Source organism: Coffea arabica, chromosome 6e (genome assembly GCF_036785885.1).
Source record: "Coffea arabica cultivar ET-39 chromosome 6e, Coffea Arabica ET-39 HiFi, whole genome shotgun sequence".
NCBI lineage: Eukaryota > Viridiplantae > Streptophyta > Magnoliopsida > Gentianales > Rubiaceae > Coffea > Coffea arabica.
The window spans coordinates 8,481,034-8,505,412 of record NC_092321.1 but is presented as its reverse complement, the minus strand read 5'-3'; the positions used below and the strand labels follow the sequence as shown (position 1 = coordinate 8,505,412).

Here is a 24,379-nt window from a genome sequence, read left to right as displayed (position 1 = left end):
TTTTTTTTTTTATATATAGCGGACTCATCACTCTTTTCGGTGTTCTTAATATTTGCTCTTAGACCATAGAGTTGAAAAAGCTATCGACGAACAAAAGCTTCCGGCAGCATCTGCAAATATGGCGGCACTGAATTGTATAGACCTCTCCAATTCCGACATACAAAAATCTGTCTCTCTCCTCAGACAGGCAGGCACTCCACTCCTCCTTTTCTTTTTATTCCCCCCCCCCCCCCACAACACCTGCTATCGTTCGATTTATGTTTATTTTAGTGCATTCTTTGGCCTATCTGTGGGGTAAATTTACAGTTTTTTCCGATGATGAGTAATTTAGTTTGAAGGTTGAAGAACTGAAGGAGTGAATATATGAGTAGAAATTGGGACTAATACTTCTTAGCAAGTAATGAATTGTTCAGTTGTTAAGTTAGTATATAGTTTTTCCATGCAACGATGCAATAGATACAGTAAGTAACGTAACGTAACTCTGCATCTCAATTTTATGATCACTTTTATTGATTAGTGCTGCATTAATTTGCTATTGCAGCTATACATGGATAACCTGTTCTTGCCTGCACAAATACTCTTACAATAATATACACCTTTATCTAAAGCCGTTTCCATTCTCCATATCAGTGCTTACCAATGATTGGAATCATTCTGGGAGTTGAGTTACTTATTCCTAACGATGTTATCGTTTATTTAGGCTTGCTTGGACTCTGGATTTTTTTATGTAGTCAATCATGGTATCAGCCCAGAATTTATGGATGAGGTCTTTTCTCAAAGCAAAAGGTTCTTTAGTCTACCACTTGATGAAAAGATGAAGCTTCTCAGGAATGAAAAAAACCGTGGTTACACTCCTCTTCTAGATCAGCATCTGGATCCTGTCAACCAGATACATGGTTTGTTTTCTCATACCTATTGCGTTTATCCTAATTTTTATATCCGATGGTTGTTAATACCAGAATATAAGGACAGGTGTAGCCAATGCATTATACAAGTGAATAGTTGGAGTTCATTCTCTTGTCGCTTTAGAGTATTTTCATTTTCAGCTACACTTTCCGGCCTTACATGTTGACTATATCAACTCCTGGTTGTGGCTATATTTGCATTGCTATCAAATGTCACTTATCAGGCCTCTTTTATGTTGTTTATATGCTCCTTTTCTTTCTGCATCCTCTGTTCTCTTATGTGATGTTTGTACATGCCACTTACCAGAATGAGCAGCAGAACTAAGTTCGTGTTTTTATTTGAGCTAAGCATTTCTGCGCCCTGATGTTCTTGTAGGAGATTATAAAGAAGGATATTACATTGGTGTGGAAATACCAGAAGATGATCCTCAAGCCGAAAAACCATTTCGTGGACCAAACTTGTGGCCTACAGCAGGTAACTTTGCTACGCAATTATTGTTACATGTTGAACATCAATCTTGCTTCATAAATCTTGCAAATCTTTTGGTTAAAAGTGGAATTTTTTTTTTCTGTAAAGATATTTTGCCTGGATGGAGAGAAACTATGGAGAGATACCACCGCGAAGCACTGTAAGTATTGAGATGCCTATCATGTATCAGAAAAACTATCTATTTTTCTTGCATGTGGTTGTACTCATCGGTGCTGCAGAAGTAACTTAATGTCAAGTACTGACCTGAATCATCTTTGCTGTTGTATGAGTAAGCAGCAGATTAATTTAGTTAATCATATTGATTAATCATCTTTGGGTGCAAGGGTATATTTTTTTCTTAACCAATTTGCATTTCCATCACCTTAACAACATTTGATGTGTTAAATTCTGATGAAATTGGTGGTTGGGACACTTAGATTGTAAATTGCTGGCCATCCGGTTAAATTACTTAATTCGATGTCACTAGTGCATAAGATGTTATATCTCTGCTCCCATGCAGTTGCATATTTACAAAATCAGATAAATCATTATTTCTTTTAGTGGAACAGTCATTATTGATGAATATGTGTCATCAAATCGTGTTGAGTAAGTCCAAATACATAGCTTTTGTATTCGCTCTCATTTCTAATACATTAATTGATTAGACTTAGACACAATTTTTTGACTCACCTATGATGTCTTTAAGCACTTGCTTGAATCCACACATTCACTGTTAATTCTTCCTAGTTTGAAGAATGGAATTCTGTGTTTAATTATCAGGTAATTAAACAATGATCACCACATTTCTCAAGCGAGAACCTATCATTTTGTTCATCATTTGACCATTGAAATATTGGTGCTTTTCATTTTGCAAAGGCTTATCTTGTTCCAAGGTACAATACTAGTCAATGATGTTGAAATGAAACTGAAGTCATTGTCTGGTTCTGCATCTTTTCTATTGCCAAATTTGAAAGGTTCTTGATTATTATCTTGTGATGTACTTTCAGCAGTTCTTTCCAAATCTTCCTACATTTAGCTCTACATCTTGCAGACTGCTTTTACAGCTTGTTTGATACTGACATCCTCTCTATCTTTATTCTTGCGTTCAGTGAGGTTGCAAGGGCAGTTGCTAGAATTATAGCCCTAGCACTTGACCTGGATGGAAACTTTTTTGATCAATCAGAAATGCTAGGCGATCCTATTGCAACTTTGCGGCTGCTACATTATGAAGGTCAGGTTGTGGACAGTTTCCTAAAGAAGGCAGTATTTATAAGCTGACATGAGCTTGATTAATTTCAGGTAAAATCTCTGAACCAGAGAGAGGAATATATGGTGCAGGTGCCCACAGTGACTTTGGCTTGCTTACCTTGTTAGCCACAGATGATGTCACTGGTCTTCAGGTATACACAAACGTTGGAATTAGATTGATTAGGAATGATCCCATAATTATTCTTGAGTGGGACCATGAACCTGCTGTTCCATTGCAGATATGCAAGGACAAGCATGTTGAGCCTCAGATTTGGGAATATGTGTCACCAGTGAAAGGGTAAGGCCTTTTTCTCTCAACGATCAGTTTCTCTCAAGTAGAAACGAATTTTCTGTTCATGATTCCTTGTTTGGTGTGTTTGGACATTTCATCATACATATATTAAAAAAAAATTAAAAAAGGATATTATGCTGTCACTCCATAGATCAAAAAGTCTTCAGCTTATGAATTAGTATAGGTCATTAACCTAAAGAACTTTCTTATGGTTATGCTCTTGGCATTCTGCCATTCTTATTTTTATTTGAGGACTACTTGTTAAATTATTGTTGCAGCATAACTCTTATAGATTAGTCCCAATGATAAGTATCATGCTGCATTCTATGATGGCTGCAAATAAATAGTTGATACACGGTACGCAGAGCATTTATTGTGAATCTTGGAGATTTACTGGAGCGCTGGAGCAATTGTTCTTTCAGGTAATTATGAGTTTCTACTAAGCACAGTAATCCTTTTTTCCCCCTCCTGAAAAAATGATAATGGATCTTGAGCTATTGCAACTGCATTTTTCTTATCTGTGTTTTAACACAAATTATGCACCAATAATTGAATGTCTAACACAGACAAGGAGTTCCCATATTTTACCAGTCTTTTTTAGAAGCATTCAGTTTTTAATTAGACAGCTGTTTCAGTCAAGGAGTTCTCATGTTCTAGCACACATTGAACCTAATTATTATCTTTATGGTGGTTTCGGTGTAAGAAAAACAATCACTGATGTCTGAAGTTACAAACTCTTCGTAAAAGCAGTCATCCATATTCACTGGTTGGGTTATGAAGTTTGATAATTCAGGAAACCTGAAAATTTATAGTTGAGGGCCTGGAATTTATGGTTTCTTGGAGATAAAATAATTGAATATCTAATTTGCTGAACTTTCTTCTCCGTGATGTTGAAATTGTTCTGTTGTGGGGATCATTTTCAGGTCAACACTACATCGAGTCTTGGTTGGCGGTCAAGATAGATATTCTGTAAGGCTTTCTGAACCTCCTTATGTTCTGTAACAGCAATGTTTTGTTGGAATGAGATCCTCATCTTAAACAGTGTGTGCGTCAAATATATTAGCACAAGGAAAGTTTCAGACGTAGTTCTAAATAGTTAAATCTTTCTCAAGCCATAGCTTTACAGATACAGTGGACATTACAAGCTCAGCTGATTTCTACATGAGAAATTTAGTTCTGTAAGCAGCGATCAGTGCCTTGCTAATTTCTTCTCTCTGTGATGGTGGGCAGATTGCTTTCTTCGTGCTGCCCAGTTTCAATTGTGTTGTCAAATGCTTGCCAACCTGCCACTCAGAGGATGATCCTCCGAAGTATGTATTGCATTTAGATACATGATATGGGATTTTGTAGGTCATTGTTATCCTTCTTTTAGTTGTTTTGGCCAGAAGAGATCTGCTATTGGTTGCAATGTTCACGTACGTGAAAGGTTTGGTCGTTAATTCTCAATTACAAGGTTTTTTTTTTCCGTCAAAATCGCTCTTGGAATCGGTAATAGTAGATGCCAAGCTGTTTAGTTAGTAAATTTAGTTTGACCTCTAACATCCAAGGTGGATCAGCGGAAAACCTTTGTATGTTTTGGCCAGATGTAATGGTCTCATTGTGCTATTGATTTATTGTCGCTGTATTCAGGTACCCACCCGTCACATGTGGAGCTTGCTTGATGCAGAGATATGAAGATACGCATGTTGATCTGAGCTCCTAGGATAGTTCGACCCTTGATTGGCAAGGCATCAGTTGTTTCATGTAACGGATGGTGGATAAACATTCTATCAGTTGGTTTCCACTTTTTAACTCTTTTTTTTTTTTGCGGGTCGCAGGCTCCTTTTTTTTCTCTTTTTTTTTTTTGGTGGAAAAAATAGAAGTTTATTTTAGAAAGTATCTAAGTGTATTTATTGACATAATAAGTTAAATATAATTTGAATGTACTCATGAATACTATAAAACTAGTGTGAATACACATGCTACGTACGGCGCTGACATTATTGAAAAAATTAAAATAAAAGGGTGAATTAAAAAAGGTTAAAAAATTGTAACAACACAATTAAAATATAATATCTATCTAACAATAGTTTAAAATATTATAGAATGTGTATAATATTCAATAATTACCTTTTTCTGAAGATAGATCCTGAAAAAATAATAGAAATTTATATTAGAAAATGAATGATATATGAATAAAAATGAATGTAATTAAATGCTGTTAAAATAAAATATTTACAGATATTATGCCTTCAATTTGATAATCTTGCATGAAGGTGCGAACACTCTTCACATCAATCAACTTTTAGTACGAAAGTCAAAATCGGTGATTTAATTAATTCTGTTAAATTTTGTCGAATGCGTACTTAGGGGTGTACCGTATACGCGAGCCAAGCTACTCGCGAGTAGCTTGGTCAACGACTTGGCTCGAACTCGGGTTGACCGAGTTCGAGCCGAGTTTCGAGTAGCTCGAATGAAAATCGAGTCGAGTTTCGAGTCAAAAATCCCCGACTCGAGGCTCGTCGAGCCGGGGTTATTTAAATAATATATTTATAATTTAAATAATATATATGTATTATAATTATAAAATGACTATTATGGGTATAAGTTATATGGAATTTACAAAATACCCTTCGTTATCGAGCCTTATCGAGTCGAGTTTCGAGTTTAGAGCGAGTACATCGAGTCGAGTTTCGAGTATCAATTTTTTTGACTCGGTCGAGATCGAGCCGAGCTCGAGCCTAGGGATATATGAGTCGAGTCGAGCTCGAGTATAGCACTACTTGAGCTCGACTCGGCTCGATTACATCTCTATGCGTACTACAAATGAAAATGCACGATCTTTGCATGAATTGATTCATTGGTTGAACAACCTATCACCATTGTCCTGAGAATTAAGTACGTGCGAAATTCAAAATTAGTGTATTTTTTTTTACATAGTTTATAAATAGCATTATAAAAAATAAACATATATCAAGAAATTCTATCTTTCTTTGTAATTCTCTGAGATAAGAAACATCACAACCAAATACGAATCATGCATGTCTGTCTTGTAGATTAAGATGCATGATACCACTGAAATTTTTGATTTGTATGTTAAGTGTTAACATTGTACTTGTTTGACAAATAAAATGTTATATACAGTACAGAAAAATTTGTTAAAATTAAAGGTACATGAAATTAATTACCTAACAACAGTGTCGACCACGTCATTACAATGCATACACACTATTTTTGAAAAATGACTTTCACATAATTGTTCATAATTTTTGCATAGCACATAAAACATGTTTTCTATATTAATACTCTGAATGTAAGCAAATATTCGAAAATATTTAACCTAATAAGAATGAAAGAAAGTATAGGTTATGATTATAAATTTAAAAAATTTGTGTAATAATTAAATTAAATAGAGTAAGTTTACCGTATACATGATTGTATATTCGGATATCCATATTTTCTTTGAATTTGCTATCAACAATGCTTGTGATGTTGTAAAATTGCTTGATCTCAACCACGTAACTAACTTTCGAACACATGTATCATTTTCAAACCTATAATTTTTTGAAATACATGTTGATAAAAGTATGAAACAACATTAGAAATTTGATGTAGTGTTACTGATGGAACTCATGAACTGCGCAGGTATCGAGCAAAATTTAAATTGTGATTGATGTACAATTTGCTAGGTCCAATTGTACAAAGTGATGGTCTTGCATAGTATGGTTATATTCGCTAAAAAACTATTCAAATTATATAGAATATAAGTAAAAGTATTTGATTTACCTTTGAAATTTTGTACGCAAATAACATATGCTAGTAAAATAATTATTTTTTGCAGTAGACTGATATTATAGAATTTGTAGTATATTCAATAACTTGATACCCAAATCACCGATGAGGCAAAATTTGCCTAAATAAACTTTACAGTGTTCTAACTTCTTGCAAAAGAAAAAAGCGCTAAATAGTCCTAATTGGTATCGCAAGTTACGGCAACGTGCCAGTGACATCTAGGCCTAATTTTTTTTTTCGAGGTCAAAATCTAGTCCTAATTGATTCTGCTGTTTCTTGATCATGTTGTATGCTTCCGAATTAAAATTGTATTAAAATAACATGTGAATGAGCATTTGTCTTTAATTACATGTATAAAAAGGATTTAAAGTATAAACAACAAACTATAAACGGTTTATGAAGAAGATTATGGGAAAGTTTTAAATTTTAAATTTGACTGGTGATAGGGTTGGTTATAACCCACTACTTTTTATGTATTAAAATAAATAAAAAAATATAGACAAAAATCTATAACCCACTACCTGTTCCGTTCTTGAGATTTTTTTTAGGGTTAAATATAGTAAATCCCCTTAACTTTACATTTAATTGCACTTTACCCCCTCAACTTTATATTTAGTTGTACATTTGTGATTTTTTTGAAACATGATTGTAATTTGCAAAGCTCATTTGTAGGGGTGGTTATAACGTTAGTGTGGTGACAAATATTTCTTAATTATAAAAATGTAACATTGTATTAAAATAGCATACGAATAAGCACTTATCTTTAAGTAAGGAGTAAAAATGATTTAAAATATAAATAACAAACTATAAACGGTTTATGAAATAGATAGTGGGAATGTTTTAAATTTTAAATTTGATTTGTGATAGGGTTGATTATAACCCACTACGTTTTATATATTAAAATAAATACAAAAATTTAGAAAAAAAATGAGATGTTTGGAAGTCATTAAGAGGGTTTCTGCTAAAAATCCCCTCTGCAATACATATAGATATAGATAAGTAAAAGCATTTGATTTACTTCTGAAATTTTGTACGCAAATGACACATACTAGTAAAATAATTATTTTTTGTAGCAGACTGATATTATAGGATTTGTAGTATATTCAATAACTTGGTACTCAAATCACCGATGAGGCAAAGTTTGCCTAAATAAGTTTTACAGTGTTCTAATTCCTTGCAAAAGAAAAAAGCGCTAAATAGTTCTAATTAGCATCGCAAGTTACGGCAACGTGCCAGTGGCATCGAGGTCTAATTTTTTTTTCGAGGTCAAAATTTAATCCTAATTGGTTCTGCTGTTTCTTAATCATGTTGTATGATTCCGAATTAAAATTGTATTAAAATAGCATGTGAATGAGCATTTGTCTTTAATTAAGGAGTACAAAGAATTGAAAATATAAACAACAAACTATAAACGGTTTATGAAATAGATTATAGGAAAGTTTTTTGACTGGTGATAGGGTTGGTTATAACTCACTACCTTTTATGTATTAAAATATATACAAAAATCTAGACAAAAATGTATAACCCACTACTTGTTCCGTTTTTGAAATATTTTTTTTGGTTAAATATAGTAAACCCTATTAACTTTACATTTAGTTGCATTTTACTCCCTCATCTTTACATTTAGTTGCACATTTGTGATTTTTTTGAAACATGATTGTAATTTGCAAAGTTCATTTGTAGGGGTAGTTATAGGGTTATTGTGGTGACAAATATTTCTTAATTATAAAAATATAACATTGTATTAAAATAGCATACGAATAAGCATTTGTCTTTAAGTAAGGAGTAAAAAGAATTTAAAGTATAAATATCAAAATATAAACGGTTTATGAAATAGATAGTGGGAATGTTTTAAATTTTAAATTTGATTTGTGATAGGTTGGTTATAACCCACTACTTTTTATGCATTAAAATAAATACAAAAATTTAGAACAAAGAATGAGAAGTTTGGAAGTCATTAAGAGAGTCTCTGCTAAAAATTCCTTCTGCAATACATATAGATATAGATAAGTAAAAGCATTTGATTTACCTCTGAAATTTTGTACGCAAATAACACATGCTAGTAAAATAATTATTTTTTTGTAGCATACTGATATTATAGGATTTATAGTATATTCAATAACTTGATACTCAAATCACCCATGAGACAAAGTTTGCCTAAATAAACTTTATAGTGTCCTAACTCCTTGCAAAAGAAAAAAGTGTTAAATAATCCTAATTGGCATCGCAAGTTACGACAACGTTCCAGTGGCATCTAGGTCTAATTTTTTTTTTCGAGGTCAAAATCTAGTCCTAATTGATTCTGCTGTTTCTTGATCATGTTGTATGATTCCGAATTAAAATTGTATTAAAATAGCCTATGAATGAGCATTTGTCTTTGATTAAATAGTAAAAAGAATTTAAAGTATAAACAACAAACTATAAACGATTTATGAAGTAGATTATGGAAAAGTTTTAAATTTTAAATTTGACTGGTGATAGGGTTGGTTATAACCCACTACTTTTTATGTATTAAAATAAATATAAAAATCTAGACAAAAATCTATAACCCACTACCTGTTCCGTTCTTGGAATTTTTTTTAGGGTTAAATATAGTAAGCCCCCTTAACTTTACATTTAACTGCACTTTACCCCCTCAACTTTACATTTAGTTGCACATTTGTGATTTTTTTGAAACATGATTATAATTTGCAAAGCTCATTTGTAGGGGTGGTTATAGGGTAAGTGTGGTGACAAATATTTCTTAATTATAAAAATGTAACATTGTATTAAAATAACATACGAATAAACATTTGTCTTTAATTAAGGAGTAAAAAGAATTTAAAGTATAAATAACAAACTATAAACGGTTTATGAAGTAGATAGTGAGAATGTTTTAAATTTTAAATTTGATTTGTGATAGGGTTTGTTATAACCCACTACTTTTTATGTATTAAAATAAATATAAAAATTTAGAAAAAAAATGAAAAGTTTGGAAGTCATTAAGAGGGTCTTTGCTAGAAATCCCTTCTGCAATACATATAGATATAGATATAAATACCCTGTGAACAACTAAATACTTCTACGACTATCAAAAAAAAAAATGCACGAACCAAACAAAAATGACGACTCACTTGCGGATACACTTCTCCGAGGCCTAGGCCAATCAGCCATGTTGTCCTTCCTCCTGGATTTATTTGTCCTAACCCATGAACCATGTTATCCAAAATGCAAGTTTGGAGGAGCAAAAAGAAAGCCCTTCCCTTCTCCAAGTACGGACTACAGAATAAATGATACTCCATTCATCCCACTTTGATAGTCCTGTTTTTTTTTTCACACAGTTTAAGAAAAAGTAGTTAACTTTGTTGGAAAAGTAAATTTAGATTGCTATTTTTCTAAAATATCCTCACATTAAATAGAGTACAACTTTATGGGAACTTGAATTGATGGTAAAAAAAGAGTCAACTCTCATTAAATGTGGTAGGTTTATAGTAACAACAACTTACATTGAATAAGGGTATTTTAAGAAAATTAAAATACAACTACATTCTTCAATTGGAAAGTGTATTATAATTTGGGACAGATGAAAAAGGAAAACAAAACTATCAAGTGGGACGGAGGGAGTAATACCTTTTCTGCCCGGCATTTTCGCTTGTCCCAGAACCATATCAACCGCGTTATGCAAAATGCAAGTTCTGCAGTGCCAAAGAAATCCCTTCTCTATTCCCCTGCATTAACGAGAAATTACGTAGTACTACTGTGCTTTGCACTTCTGGATCTCCTCAACTGGTTGCTCCCGTGCAAAAAAAAAAAAAAAAAAAATCTCCCGCGCTCATTAAGGAGCAACAATATTCGATTTGAAGGGCAACTAAACTCTAGAAAATATTTTTGGGGAAATCGTCCAAACTGTCCCTCACATTTTGTAAAATAACTTTTTTCGTCCCTCACTTTTAAAAGTGTAATTTTATATCCCTTACATATTCACATCGGACAAATTTAGTCTCTAACTAGGTTTCCGATCATTTTTTGGCCAGAATCCATCATGTGCAAGGCACGTGATCATTTTTGAAGGGTAAATTTGTCAAATTATATTTTACATAATCTGATCTATAGTTCTCCACATTTTATAAAATAAATTTTTTCGTCTCTCACATTTTATAAAATGATTTTTTTCATCCCTCACATTTCACAAAATGAATTTCTTCATCCCTCGTATTTCAAAAAATAAATTTTTCATTTCTCACTAATTAATTTTACGTGCAAGCGTCAGACACAGACACAGAGACCCGTGCAAGCGTCATATTTTTACAACAGATCAGCTGATTACGTGGCAGAGCGTACAGACACATTTTGTCGCAGCTTATTAGAGACCACTGTGACACACGAGTCCTCCATCATAAGACAAACCATTGGATGAAGGCACACCAGCAGCAGGACAAAACTGAGAAATCACCGGTAACTTCGGTAGTTTGGAGTGTACATGCAGCTTTCAGCGAACTTCACCGGATCCGCAGGTCGAGGAAGCCGTGTTGCCACACCTACATAATAAGCAAACAGGATTTAGGCATAAATCTCGTTTGAGTTTTAGAGATAAAAAAGGAGGGGCCTTTGAGCACCCGCATAGGAAAATATGTAAAGAGCACACACCGAGCTCATATGCTTTTGCAGCAACACCAGCAGCAATATGAGCTGAGATTTTTCTGATATTTGCAAATGGAGGATAAATCATCCCCCGTCCATAATGCTCGTCTGCAACTTGCTTAGCCAAAGCTTCCGCTGTTCCAATATAGAGACTAAACGTATCAACATACTACACTACAATTAACAAGACAGCAAACCTCGACATGCAAATACTTACATGCTGCCAGAAGCATATCATCATGAACACGAATTGCACCACACATGACCAAACCAAAACCAAATCCAGGAAATATGTAGCAATTGTTTGCCTGCATTCCCAAGACAGCATAATTTAATTACTGTCCGCTCGGTTAATGAAGGAAACTGTGACAAAATCAGGAACATGAGAAATTTATTAAATCTGGCCAGGGACGTAAACTTTGCCGCTGAATTCAACAGGGTCAAATGGACTATAACCAGACAAAGTTGTTTGAAGCCAATGGAAGGAATGTTTGATCTGGAGATGGCTCTGTCCATGACAACTATGGAGGAGAACTATATCCAGACAAAGTTGTTTGAAGCCAAGACTTTGAACCAGAATCAACTGAGTGAAATGCCGATGGTGGAAGCAGTTGGAGACTGCATAATTTGCATGGAAGGTTTCGAGTCCGGCGTTGGGGGTAAAAAAGTTCCATGTGGGCACGTCTTCCATTCATCTTGTATAGCTCAGTGGCTCTCCGATCACAATTCTTGTCCTCTTTGCCGATCCACAGTTCTCACTGCCACCTAAACATCTTTTCCTGTCACTTCATCATTTGAAAATACACATTCTTTTATTTTTTTCCCTCTTCGATTTTGCATCAATTAATTATTTCTGTAACATGAATCATGCTCCGTTGTCATAAATATAGACTTGGAGCTGATTAATCGGACGTTACAATTTGTTATGAATATTCATGCTCCTTTATTTGATATGGATTGGAAGATGCTTTACTTCCTTCTATTCCCCGAGTTTTTCATTTTCCCCTTTGTTTCTCTTTTTATAAGCAGATATGCAATGCACTGAAACATAGGATTCAAAGCTGCGTTAAAGCATTTGTGTTGTAAAAGTTTAAAGACGTATTTCTTCTGCCTCTGGGGTTAACGATTCTATCCGTTTGGATTAGCTATTTTTTTATTTTTAGGGTGTTTTTGAAATCCTTTTGGATTTACTGTGGCAGAGTTTTTAGAGTATATTTTTAGATATTTAAGAGTTGTAGAGTTTTTAAAATATATTTTAAATATTAAAAGAAATTTAGATTACTTTTTAAAAAATTTTTATAGTATATAAAAAATTAATTTTTAAAAAACTAATAAATCCAAACAGTTCTTTTATTCTTAGGTTTTTCTAATAAGTGTTTACGGACACTTTGTTAGCATATCTAAATAATATTTAATCTATTGTATCAATAAAGAAGACACTTGTAGTTATTAGCTCCTCTTGCATTTATATGCCTTTTCAATTGATCTCCATTTTTCTAAAAAAAAATTAACACGTAAACGCATCGGTACTTATCCACAAAAGAATTAAATGAGTCCATGCACACTTTTGTGGCACAAAAATGTTTCGGCGTTATCCGGATAAGAGACCTGTTATCTTATCTGCAAAATTCCAATTTCTAACCTCAATGTCAAGAGGTAGAAATTGTACACTACACTAATACAGGCGCCTGGCAAATTTTTTTTTTTTTTTTTTTTTTATATGGCGGACTCATCACTTTTTTCGGTATTCTTAATATTTGCTCTTAGACCATAGAGTTGAAAAAGCCATCGACGAACAAAAGCTTCCGGCAGCATCTGCAAATATGGCGGCACTGCATTGTATAGACCTCTCCAATTCCGACATACAAAAATCTGTCTCTCTCGTCAGACAGGCAGGCACTCCACTCCTCCTTTTCTTTTTATTCCCCCCCTCCCCCCCCCCCCCAACAACACCTGCTATCGTTCGATTTAAGTTTATTTTTGTGCATTCTTTGGTCTATCTGTGGGGTAAATTTACAGTTTTTTCCGATGATGAGTAATTTAGTTTGAAGGTTGAAGAACTAAAGGAGTGAATATATGAGTAGAAAGTGGGACTAATACTTCTTGGCAAGTAATGAATTGTTCAGTTGTTAAGTTAGTATATAGTATTTCCATGCAACGATGCAATAGATACAGTAAGTAACGTAACGTAACTCTGCGTCTCAATTCTATGATCACTTTTATTGATTAGTGCTGCATTAATTTGTTATTGCAGCTATACATGGATAACCTGTTCGTGCCTGCACAAATAGTCTTACAATAATATACACCTTTATCTAAAGCCGTTTCCATTCTCCATATCAGTGCTTACCAATGATTGGCATCATTCTGGGAGTTGAGTTACTTACTCCTAATGATGTTATCGTTTATTTAGGCTTGCTCGGACTCTGGATTTTTTTATGTAGTCAATCATGGTATCAGCCCAGAATTTATGGATGAGGTCTTTTCTCAAAGCAAAAGGTTCTTTAGTCTACCACTTGATGAAAAGATGAAGCTTCTGAGGAATGAAAAAAACCGTGGTTACACTCCTCTTCTAGATCAGCATCTGGATCCTGTCAACCAGATACATGGTTTGTTTTCTCATAACTATTGTGTTTATCCTAATTTTTATATCCGATGGTTGTTTATACCAGAGTATAAGGACAGGTGTAGCCAATGCATTATACAAGTGAATAGTTGGAGTTCATTCTCTTGTCGCTTTAGAGTATTTTCATTTTCAGCTACACTTTCCGGCCTTACATGTTGACTATATCAACTCCTGGTTGTGGCTATATTTGCATTGCTATCAAATGTCACTTATCAGGACTCTTTTATGTTGTTTATATGCTCCTTTTCTTTCTGCATCCTCAGTGATGTTTGTACATGCCACTTACCAGAATGAGCAGCAGAACTAAGTTCATGTTTATATTTGAGCTAAGCATTTCTGCGCCCTGATGTTCTTGTAGGAGATTATAAAGAAGGATATTACATTGGTGTGGAAGTACCAGAAGATGATCCTCAAGCCGAAAAACCATTTCATGGACCAAACTTGTGGCCTACAGCAGGTAACTTTCCTACGCAATTATTGTTACATGTTGAACATCAATCTTGCTTCATAAATCTTGCAAATCTTTTGGTTAAAAGTGGAATTTTTTTTTTCTGTAAAGATATTTTGCCTGGATGGAGAGAAACTATGGAGAGATACCACCGCGAAGCACTGTAAGTATTGAGATGCCTATCATGTATCAGAAAAACTATCTATTTTTCTTGCATGTGGTTGTACTCATCGGTGCTGCAGAAGTAACTTAATGTCAAGTACTGACCTGAATCATCTTTGCTGTTGTATGAGTAAGCAGCAGATCAATTTAGTTAATCATATTGATTAATCATCTTTGCGTGCAAGGGTATATTTTTTTCTTAACCAATTTGCAGTTCCATCACCTTAACAGCATTTGATGTGTTAAGTTCTGATGAAATTGGTTGTTGGGCCATTTAGATTGCAAATTGCTGGCCATCCGGTTAAATTACTTATTTCGATGTCACTGATGCATAAGATGTTATATCTCTGCTCCCATGCGGTTGTATATTTACAAAATCAGATAAATCATTATTTCTTTTAGCGGAACAGTCATTATTGATGAATATGTGTCATCAAATCGTGTTGAGTAAGTCCAAATACATAGCTTTTGTATTCGCTCTCATTTCTAATACATTAATTGATTAGACTTAGACACAATTTTTTGACTCACCTATGATGTCTTTAAGCACTTGCTTGAATCCACACATTCACTGTTAATTCTTCCTAGTTTGAAGAATGGAATTCTGTGTTTAATTATCAGGTAATTAAACAATGATCACCACATTTCTCAAGCGAGAACCTATCATTTTGTTCATCATTTGACCATTGAAATATTGGTGCTTTTCATTTTGCAAAGGCTTATCTTGTTCCAAGGTACAATACTAGTCAATGATGTTGAAATGAAACTGAAGTCATTGTCTGGTTCTGCATCTTTTCTATTGCCAAATTTGAAAGGTTCTTGATTATTATCTTGTGATGTACTTTCAGCAGTTCTTTCCAAATCTTCCTACATTTAGCTCTACATCTTGCAGACTGCTTTTACAGCTTGTTTGATACTGACATCCTCTCTATCTTTATTCTTGCGTTCAGTGAGGTTGCAAGGGCAGTTGCTAGAATTATAGCCCTAGCACTTGACCTGGATGGAAACTTTTTTGATCAATCAGAAATGCTAGGCGATCCTATTGCAACTTTGCGGCTGCTACATTATGAAGGTCAGGTTGTGGACAGTTTCCTAAAGAAGGCTGTATTTATAAGCTGACATGAGCTTGATTAATTTCAGGTAAAATCTCTGAACCAGAGAGAGGAATATATGGTGCAGGTGCCCACAGTGACTTTGGCTTGCTTACCTTGTTAGCCACAGATGATGTCACTGGTCTTCAGGTATACACAAACGTTGGAATTAGATTGCTTAGGAATGATCCCATAATTATTCTTGAGTGGGACCATGAACCTGCTGTTCCATTGCAGATATGCAAGGACAAGCATGTTGAGCCTCAGATTTGGGAATACGTGTCACCAGTAAAAGGGTAAGGCCTTTTTCTCTCAACGATCAGTTTCTCTTAAGTAGAAACAAATTTTCTGTTCATGATTCCTTGTTTGGTGTGTTTGGTCATTTCATCATGCTTATAGTAAAAAAAATTAAAAAAGGATATTATGCTGTCACTCCATAGATCAAAAAGTCTTCAGCTCATGAATTAGTATAGGTCATTAACCTAAAGAACTTTCTTATGGTTATGCTCTTGGCATTCTGCCATTCTTATTTTTATTTGAGGACTACTTGTTAAATTATTGTTGCAGCATAACTGTTATAGATTAGTCCCAATGATAAGTATCATGCTGCATTCTATGATGGCTGCAAATAAATAGTTGATGCACGGTATGCAGAGCATTTATTGTGAATCTTGGAGATTTACTGGAGCGCTGGAGCAATTGTTCTTTCAGGTAATTATGAGTTTCTACTAAGCACAGTAATCCTTTTTTCCCCCTCCTGAAAAAATGAGAATGGATCTTGAGCTATTGCAACTGTTAGTTCTCATTTTTCTTATCTGTGTTTTAACACAAATCATGCACCAATAATTGAATGTCTAACACAGACAAGGAGTTCCCATATTTTACCACTCTTTTCTAGAAGCATTCAGTTTTTAATTAGACAGCTGTTTCAGTCAAGGAGCTCTCATGTTCTAGCACACATTGAACCTAATTATCTTTATGGTGGTTTCGGTGTAAGAAAAACAATCACTGATGTCTGAAGTTACAAACTCTTCGTAAAAGCAGTCATCCATATTCAATGGTTGGGTTATGAAGTTTCATAATTCAGGAAACCTGAAAATTTATAGTTGAGGGCCTGGAATTTATGGTTTCTTGGAGATAAAATAATTGAATATCTAATTTACTGAACTTTCATCTCCGTGATGTTGAAATTGTTCTGTTGTGGGGATCATTTTCAGGTCAACACTACATCGAGTCTTGGTTAGCGGTCAAGAAAGATATTCTGTAAGGCTTTCTGAACCTCCTTATGTTCTGCAACAGCAATGTTTTGTTGGAATGAGATCCTCATCTTAAACAGTGTGTGCGTCAAATATATTAGCACATGGAAAGTTTGAAACGTAGTTCTAAATAGTTAAATCTTTCTCAAGCCATAGCTTTACAGATACAGTGGACATTACAAGCTCAGCTGATTTCTCCATGAGAAATTTAGTTCTGTAAGCAGCGATCAGTGCCTTGCTAATTTCTTCTCTCTGTGATGGTGGGCAGATTGCTTTCTTCGTGTTTCCGAGTTTCAATTGTGTTGTCAAATGCCTGCCAGCCTGCCACTCAGAGGAGAATCCTCCGAAGTATGTATTGCATTTAGATACATGATATGGGATTTTGTAGGTCATTATTATCTTCTTTTAGTTGTTTTGGCCAGAAGAGATCTGCTATTGGTTGCAATGTTCACGTACGTAAAAGGTTTGGTCGTTAATTCTCAATTACAAGTTTTGTCTTTTTTTCGTCAAAATTCGCTCTTGGAACCGGTAATAGTAGATGCCAAGCTGTTTAGTTAGTAAATTTAGTTTGACCTCTAACATCCCACCCAAGGTGGATCAGCAGAAAACTTTTGTATGGTTTGGCCAGATGTAATGGTCTTATTGTGCCATTGATTTATTGTATCTGTATTCAGGTTCCCACCCGTCACATGTGGAGCTTACTTGATGCAGAGATATGAAGATACGTATGGTGATCAGAGCTCCTAGGATAGTTCGACCCTTGATTGGCAAGGCCTCAGTTGTTTCATGTAACGGATGGTAGATAAACATTCTATCAGTTGGTTTCCACTTTTTCACTCTTTTTTTTTTTTTTTGCGGGTGGCAGGCTCCGTTTTTTTCTCCTTTTTTTTTGTGGTAAAAGTAGAAGTTTATTTTAGAAAGTATCTAAGTGTATTTATTGACATAATAAGTTAAATATAATTTGAATGTCCTCATGAATACTATAAAACTAGTGTGAATATCCGTGCTACGCACGGTGCTGACATTATTGAAAAAATGAAATTAAAAGGATGAATAAAAAAAGGTTAAAAAAGTGTACCAACACAATTAAAATATAATATCTGTCTAATAATAGTTTGAAATATTATAGAATGTGTATATTATTCAAAAATTACCTTTTTTCGGAAGATAGATCCTGAAAAAATAATAAAAATTTATATTAGAAAATGAATGATATATGAATAAAAATGAATGTAATTAAATGTTGTTAAAATGAAATATTTACAGATATTTTGCATTCGATTTGATAATCTTGTATGAAGGTGCGATCACTCTTCACATCAATCAACTTTTAGTACGAAAGCCAAAATTGGTGATTTAATTAATTCTGTTGAATTTTGTGGAATGCGTACTAGAAATGAAAATGCATGATCTTCGCAAGAATTAATTCATTGGTTGCGAAATTCAAAATTAGTGTATTTGTTTTACATAATTTATAAATAGCATTATAAAAAATAAACATATATCGAGAAATTCTATCTTCCTTTGTAATTCTCTGAGATAAGGAGCATCACAATCAAATACGAATCATGCATGTCTGTCCTGTAGATTAAGATGCATGATACCACTGAAATTTTTGATTTGTATGTTAACATTGTACCTGTTTGACAAATAAAATGTTATATACAATACAGAAAAATTTGTTGAAATTAAAGGTACATGAAATTAATTACCTAATAATAGTGTCGACCACGTTATTACAATGCATACACACTATTTTTGAAAAATAACATTCACATAATTGTCCACAATTTTTGCATAGCACATAAAACATGTTTTCTATGTTAATGCTCTGAATGTAAGCAAGTATTCGAAAATATTTAACCTATTAATAATAAAAGAATGTATAGGTTATAATTATAAATTTAAAAAATTTGTGCAGTAATTAAATTAAATAGAGTAAGTTTACCGTATGCATGATTGTATATTCGAATATCCATATTTTCTTTGAATTTGCTATGAACAATGCTTGTGATGTTGTAAAATTGATTGACCTTAACCACGTAACTAACTTTCGAGCATAAGTATCATTTTCAAACCTACAATTTTTTTGAAATACATGTTGATAAGAGTATGAAACAATATTAGAATTTGATATAGTATTACTGATGGAACTCACCAATTGTGCAGGTATCGAACAAAATATAAATTGTGATTGATGTACAATTTGCTAGGTCCAATTGTATAAAGTGATGGTCTTGCACAGTATGGTTATATTCGATAAAAAATTATTCAAATTATATAGAGTACTAGTGTGAATACCCGTGCTACACACGGTGCTGACATTATTGAAAAAATGAAAATAAAAGAGTGAATTAAAAAAGGTTAAAAAATTGTACCAACACAATTAAAATATAATATCCGTCTAACAATAGTTTGAAATATTATAGAATATGTATATTATTCAAAAATTACCTTTTTTCGGAAGATAGATCCTGAAAAAATAATAGAAATTTATATTAGAAAACGAATGATATATGAATAAAAATGAATGTAGTTAAATGTTGTTAAAATGAAATATTTACAGATATTATGCATTCGATTTGATAATCTTGAATGAAGGTGCGAACACTCTTTACATCATCAACTTTTAGTACGAAAGCCAAAATTGGTGATTTAATTAATTCTGTTAAATTTTGTGGAACGCGTACTACAAATAAAAATGCACGATCTTTGCATGAATTGATTCATTGGTTGAAAAATCTATCACCATTGTCCTGAGAATTAAGTACGTGCAAAATTCAAAATTAGTGTATTTTTTTTTTACATAGTTTATAAATAGTATTATAAAAAATAAACATATATCAAGAAATTCTATCTTCCTTTGTAATTCTGTGAGATAAGAAGCATCACAACCAAATACGAATCATGCATGTCTGTCCTGTAGATTAAGATGCGTGATACCACTGAAATTTTTTATTTGTATGTTAATATTGTACCTGTTTGACAAATAAAATGTTATATACAATACAGAAAAATTTGTTGAAATTAAAGGTATATAAAATTAATTACCTAACAACAGTGTCGACCACGTTATTACAATGCATACACACTATTTTTGAAAAATGACATTCACATAATTGTTCACAATTTTTGCATAGCACATAAAACATGTTTTCTATGTTAATGCTCTGAATGTAAGCAAGTATTCGAAAATATTTAACGTAGTAAGAATGAAAGAATGTATAGGTTATGATTATAAATTTAAAAAATTTGTGCAGTAATTAAATTAAATAGAGTAAGTTTACCGTATGCATGATTGTATATTCGGATATCCATATTCTCTTTGAATTTGCTATCAACAATGCTTGTGATGCTGTAAAATTGTTTGACCTCAATCACGTAACTAACTTTCGAGCACATGTATCATTTTCAAACTTACAATTTTTTGTAATACATGTTGATAAGAGTATAAAACAACATTAGAAGTTTGATGTAGTGTTACTGATGGAACTTATCAACTGCGCAGGTATCCAACAAAATATAAATTGTGATTGATGTACAATTTGTTAGGTCCAATTGTACAAAGTGATGGTCTTTCATAGTATGGTTATATTCGTTAAAAAACTATTCAAATTATATAGAGTATAAGTAAAAGTACTTGATTTACCTCTGAAATTTTATACGCAAATAACACATGTTAGTAAAATAATTATTTTTTGTAGCAGACTGATATTATAGGATTTGTAGTATATTCAATAACTTGTACTCAAATCACCGACGAGGCAAAGTTTGTCTAAATAAACTTTACAGTGCTCTAACTCTTTACAATAGAAAAAAGTGCTAAATAGTTCTAATTGACATCGCAAGTTACGGCAACGTGCCAATGACATCTAGGTCTAATTTTTTTTTCGAGGTCAAAATCTAGTCCTAATTGGTTCTGCTGTTTCTTGATCATGTTGTATGCTTCCGAATTAAAATTGTATTAAAATAGCATGTGAATGAGCATTTGTCTTTAATTAAGGAGTAAAAAAGATTTAAAATATAAACAACAAACTATAAACGGTTTATGAAATAGATTATGGGAAAGTTTTAAATTTTAAATTTGACTGGTGATAGGGTTGGTTATAACCCACTACTTTTTATGTATTAAAATAAATACAAAAATCTAGACAAAATCTATAACCCACTACTTGTTCCGTTTTTGAGATTTTTTTTAGGGTTAAATATAGTAAGCCCCCTTAACTTTACATTTAGCTGCATTTTACCCCCTCAACTTTACATTTAGTTGCACATTTGTTATTTTTTTGAAACATAATTGCAATTTGCAAAGCTCATTTGTAGGGATGGTTATAGGGTTAGTGTGGTGACAAATATTTCTTAATTATAAAAATGTAACATTGTATTAAAATAGCATACGAATAAGCATTTATCTTTCATTAAGGAGTAAAAAGAATTTAAAGTATAAATAACGAACTATAAACGGTTTATGAAATAGATAGTGAGAATGTTTTAAATTTTAAATTTGATTTGTGATAGGATTGGTTATAAGCCACTACTTTTTATGTATTAAAATAAATACAAAAATTTAGAAAAAAAAATGAGAAGTTTGGAAGTTATAGGGTTTCTGCTAGAAACCCCTTCCACACTACATATAGATATAGATATAGATACACAGTGAACAACTAAATACTTCTACGACTATCAAAAAAAAAATGCACGAACTAAACGAAAATGACGACTCACTTGCGGATACACTTCTCCGAGGCCTAGGCCAATCAGCCATGTTGTCCTTCCTCCTGGATTTATTTGTCCTAGCCCATGAACCATGTAATCCAAAATGCAAGTTTGGAGGAGCAAAAAGAAAGCCCTTCCCTTCTCCAAGTACGGACTACAGAATAAATGATAATACTTTTTCCGTCCGGCATTTTCGCTTGTCCCAGTACCATATCAACCGCGTTATGCAAAATGCAAGTTCTGCAGTGCCAAAAGAAATCCCTTCCCTATTCCCCTGCATTACCTAGAAATTACGTAGTACTTCTGTGCTTTGCACTCTCTGGATCTCCTCAACTGGTTGCTCCCGTGCAAAAAAAAAAATCTCCCGCACTCATTAAGGAGCAACAATATTCGATTTGAAGGGCAACCAAACTCTGGAAAATATTTTGTTGATCTCACAATAGCAAGGAGAAACACAGAGTCATATTTTTACAACAAATCAGCTGATAACGTTGCAGGGTACAGACACATTTTGTCGCAGCTTATTAGAGACCACTGTGATACCCGAGTCATCCATAAGACAAACCATTGGATGAAGGCACACCAGCAGCAGGAAAAACTGAGAAATCACCGGTAACTTCGGTAGTTTGGAGTGTACATGCAGCTTTCACCGAACTTCACCAGATCCGCAGGTCGAGGAAGCCGTGTTGCCACACCTACATAATAAGCAAACAGCATTTAGGCATAAATCTCGTTTGAGTTTTAGAGATAAAAAAGGAGGGGCCTTTGAGCACCCGCATAGGAAAATATGTAAAGAGCACCCACCGAGCTCATATGCTTTTGCAGCAACACCAGCAGCAATATGAGCTGAGCTTTTTCTGATATTTGCAAATGGAGGATAAATCATCCCCCGTGCATAATGCTCGTCTGTAACTTGCTTAGCCAAAGCTTCCTCTGTTCCAATATAGAGACTAAACGTATCAACATACTACACTACAATTAACATAAGCAAATATCAAGACCTGAAATATGAAGATATTGTAGAATTAACCGGAAAATCCCCGAACGGCACCGCACATGACAGCAAAACTTGAGATGCAAATACTAACATGCTGCCAGAAGCATATCATCATGAACACGAATTGCACCACACATGACCAAACCAAAACCAAATCCAGGAAATATGTAGCAATTGTTTGCCTGCATTCCCAAGACAGCATAATTTAGTTACTGTCCGCTCGGTTAATGGAGGAAACTGTGACAAAATCAGGAACATGAGAAATTTATTAAATCTGGCCAGGGACGTAAACTTTGCCGTTGAATTCAACAGGGTCAAATGGACTATAACCAGACAAAGTTGTTTGAAGCCAATGGAAGGAATGTTTGATCTGGAGATGGCTCTGTCCATGACAACTATGGAGGAGAACTATATCCAGACAAAGTTGTTTGAAGCCAAGACTTTGAACCATAATCAACTGAGTGAAATGCCGATGGTCGAAGCAGTTGGAGACTGCATAATTTGCATGGAAGTTTTCGAGTCCGGCAAACAAGTTCCATGTAGGCACGTCTTCCATTCATCTTGTATGGCTCAGTGGCTCTCAGATCACAATTCTTGTCCTCTTTGCCGATCCACAGTTCTCACTGCCACCTAAACATCTTTTCCTGTCACTTCATCATTTGAAAATACACATTCTTTTTTTTTTCCCCTTCGATTTTGCATCAATTAATTATTTCTGTAACATGAATCATGCTCCGTTGTCATAAATATAGACTTGGAGCTGATTAATCAGACGCTACAATTTGTTATGAATATTCATGCTCCTTTATTAGATATCGATTGGAAGATGCAGACGTCCTTTACTTCCTTCTATTCCCCGAGTTTTTCATTTTTCCCCTTTGTTTCTCTTTTTTATAAGCAGACATGTAATGCACCGAGACATAGGATCCAAAGCTGCGTTAAAGCATTTGTGTTGTAAAAGTTTAAAGACGTATTTCTCCTTCTGGGGTTAACGAATCTATCCGTTTGGATTAGCTATTTTTTTATTTTTAGGGTGTTTTTGAAATCCTTTTGGGCTTACTGTAGCAGAGCTTTTAGCGTATATTTTGAGATATTTAAGAGTAGTAGAGTTTTTAGAATATATTTTGAAATATTTCTTAAATATTAAAAAAAATTTTGACTACTTTTTAAAATATTTTTAAAAAATTTTATAGTATATAAAAAATTAATTTTTAAGAAACTGATGAATCCAAACAGTTCCTTATTCCTGGGTTTTTCTCATTAGTGTTTACGGACACTTTGTTAGCATATCTAAATAATACCTAATCTATTGTATGAATAAAGAAGACACTCGTAGTTATTAACTTCCCTCGCATTTATGTGTCTTTTCAATTGATCTCCACTCTTCTAAGAAAAAAAATTTAACACATAAACGCATCAAGTACTTGTTTACAAAAGAATTCATAAATGAGTCCATGCACACTTTTGTGGCACAAAAATGTTGCGTAAATGATGATGAATCAGCTCCACACGTTCATTTCCATCGCATGCCGTCAAACAAAGTATCATATACGACGATCGGAAGAACGGAAAGTTGTCTCAATCTTTTCACGTGAAACTAGGAGGCATAAACCGCGCTGCGCGCGGTGGAAAAAAGAGATGAGCATGCCCAATTTAATAAAATGATTTATACTCAATCCATTAAAATGATTCATACTTATTCCAAAATGGATATGCTCTCAAAATAGTGAAAATATTTATATTAATATAATTTTTGGGCTTTTAATGCAGAAAATAGA

General features: G+C 33.6%; 3 protein-coding genes and 1 long non-coding RNA gene across 6 annotated transcripts; 2 read left to right on the top strand and 2 right to left on the bottom strand.

Annotated features, from left to right (window-relative positions):
• On the top strand, nucleotides 1–4,857 carry LOC113696184 (kihadalactone A synthase LFS-like). 2 transcript variants are annotated; one of them, XM_027215560.2, is made up of 11 exons: nucleotides 4–187; nucleotides 701–896; nucleotides 1,282–1,380; nucleotides 1,483–1,534; nucleotides 2,484–2,605; nucleotides 2,674–2,774; nucleotides 2,862–2,920; nucleotides 3,280–3,336; nucleotides 3,838–3,883; nucleotides 4,145–4,224; nucleotides 4,544–4,857. In XM_027215560.2, exons 1-11 carry the CDS (start codon nucleotides 119–121, stop codon nucleotides 4,614–4,616), a joined length of 954 nt encoding a protein of 317 aa, XP_027071361.1. In that variant the 5' UTR covers nucleotides 4–118; the 3' UTR covers nucleotides 4,617–4,857. The 2 variants fall into 2 exon arrangements, with proteins under 2 accessions (XP_071911037.1, XP_027071361.1); XM_072054936.1 differs by lacking the exon at nucleotides 4,145–4,224 and having other exon boundaries at nucleotides 1–187; nucleotides 4,544–4,789.
• Nucleotides 4,858–11,059: 6,202 nt separating this feature from the next.
• LOC113696302 (NADP-dependent malic enzyme-like) lies at nucleotides 11,060–11,648 on the bottom strand. Its single transcript, XM_027215736.2, has 3 exons — nucleotides 11,523–11,648; nucleotides 11,312–11,440; nucleotides 11,060–11,202 (listed from the first exon to the last, which is right to left on the bottom strand). The coding sequence occupies exons 1-3, from the start codon at nucleotides 11,617–11,619 to the stop codon at nucleotides 11,114–11,116; spliced, it is 315 nt and encodes a 104-aa protein (XP_027071537.2). The 5' UTR covers nucleotides 11,620–11,648; the 3' UTR covers nucleotides 11,060–11,113.
• A 1,366-nt stretch (nucleotides 11,649–13,014) lies between these two features.
• On the top strand, nucleotides 13,015–17,876 carry LOC113696188 (azadirone synthase LFS-like). 2 transcript variants are annotated; one of them, XM_027215568.2, is made up of 11 exons: nucleotides 13,019–13,197; nucleotides 13,719–13,914; nucleotides 14,290–14,388; nucleotides 14,491–14,542; nucleotides 15,492–15,613; nucleotides 15,682–15,782; nucleotides 15,870–15,928; nucleotides 16,287–16,343; nucleotides 16,850–16,895; nucleotides 17,157–17,236; nucleotides 17,563–17,876. In XM_027215568.2, exons 1-11 carry the CDS (start codon nucleotides 13,129–13,131, stop codon nucleotides 17,633–17,635), a joined length of 954 nt encoding a protein of 317 aa, XP_027071369.1. In that variant the 5' UTR covers nucleotides 13,019–13,128; the 3' UTR covers nucleotides 17,636–17,876. The 2 variants fall into 2 exon arrangements, with proteins under 2 accessions (XP_071911036.1, XP_027071369.1); XM_072054935.1 differs by lacking the exon at nucleotides 17,157–17,236 and having other exon boundaries at nucleotides 13,015–13,197.
• A 4,122-nt stretch (nucleotides 17,877–21,998) lies between these two features.
• LOC113696301 (uncharacterized) lies at nucleotides 21,999–22,786 on the bottom strand. Its single transcript, XR_011816869.1, has 3 exons — nucleotides 22,693–22,786; nucleotides 22,409–22,537; nucleotides 21,999–22,299 (listed from the first exon to the last, which is right to left on the bottom strand). It is a non-coding gene; the product is annotated as an uncharacterized lncRNA (long non-coding RNA).
• Between the last annotated feature and the right edge of the window lie 1,593 nt (nucleotides 22,787–24,379).

Coding starts and splice junctions, on each gene's coding strand:
- LOC113696184 (XM_027215560.2), top strand. CDS start 119: ATGGCGGCACTGAATTGTATAGACCTCTCCAATTCCGACATACAAAAA. Junction 2,921..3,279: donor TATGTGTCACCAGTGAAAGG/GTAAGGCCTTTT, acceptor CACGGTACGCAG/AGCATTTATTGTGAATCTTG. Junction 3,884..4,144: donor GCGGTCAAGATAGATATTCT/GTAAGGCTTTCT, acceptor GATGGTGGGCAG/ATTGCTTTCTTCGTGCTGCC.
- LOC113696302 (XM_027215736.2), bottom strand. CDS start 11,619: ATGCAGGCAAACAATTGCTACATATTTCCTGGATTTGGTTTTGGTTTG. Junction 11,441..11,522: donor TGATATGCTTCTGGCAGCAT/GTAAGTATTTGC, acceptor ATATTGGAACAG/CGGAAGCTTTGGCTAAGCAA. Junction 11,203..11,311: donor TGCAAAAGCATATGAGCTCG/GTGTGTGCTCTT, acceptor CTTATTATGTAG/GTGTGGCAACACGGCTTCCT.
- LOC113696188 (XM_027215568.2), top strand. CDS start 13,129: ATGGCGGCACTGCATTGTATAGACCTCTCCAATTCCGACATACAAAAA. Junction 13,198..13,718: donor CTGTCTCTCTCGTCAGACAG/GCAGGCACTCCA, acceptor TCGTTTATTTAG/GCTTGCTCGGACTCTGGATT. Junction 17,237..17,562: donor TCAGAGGAGAATCCTCCGAA/GTATGTATTGCA, acceptor ATCTGTATTCAG/GTTCCCACCCGTCACATGTG.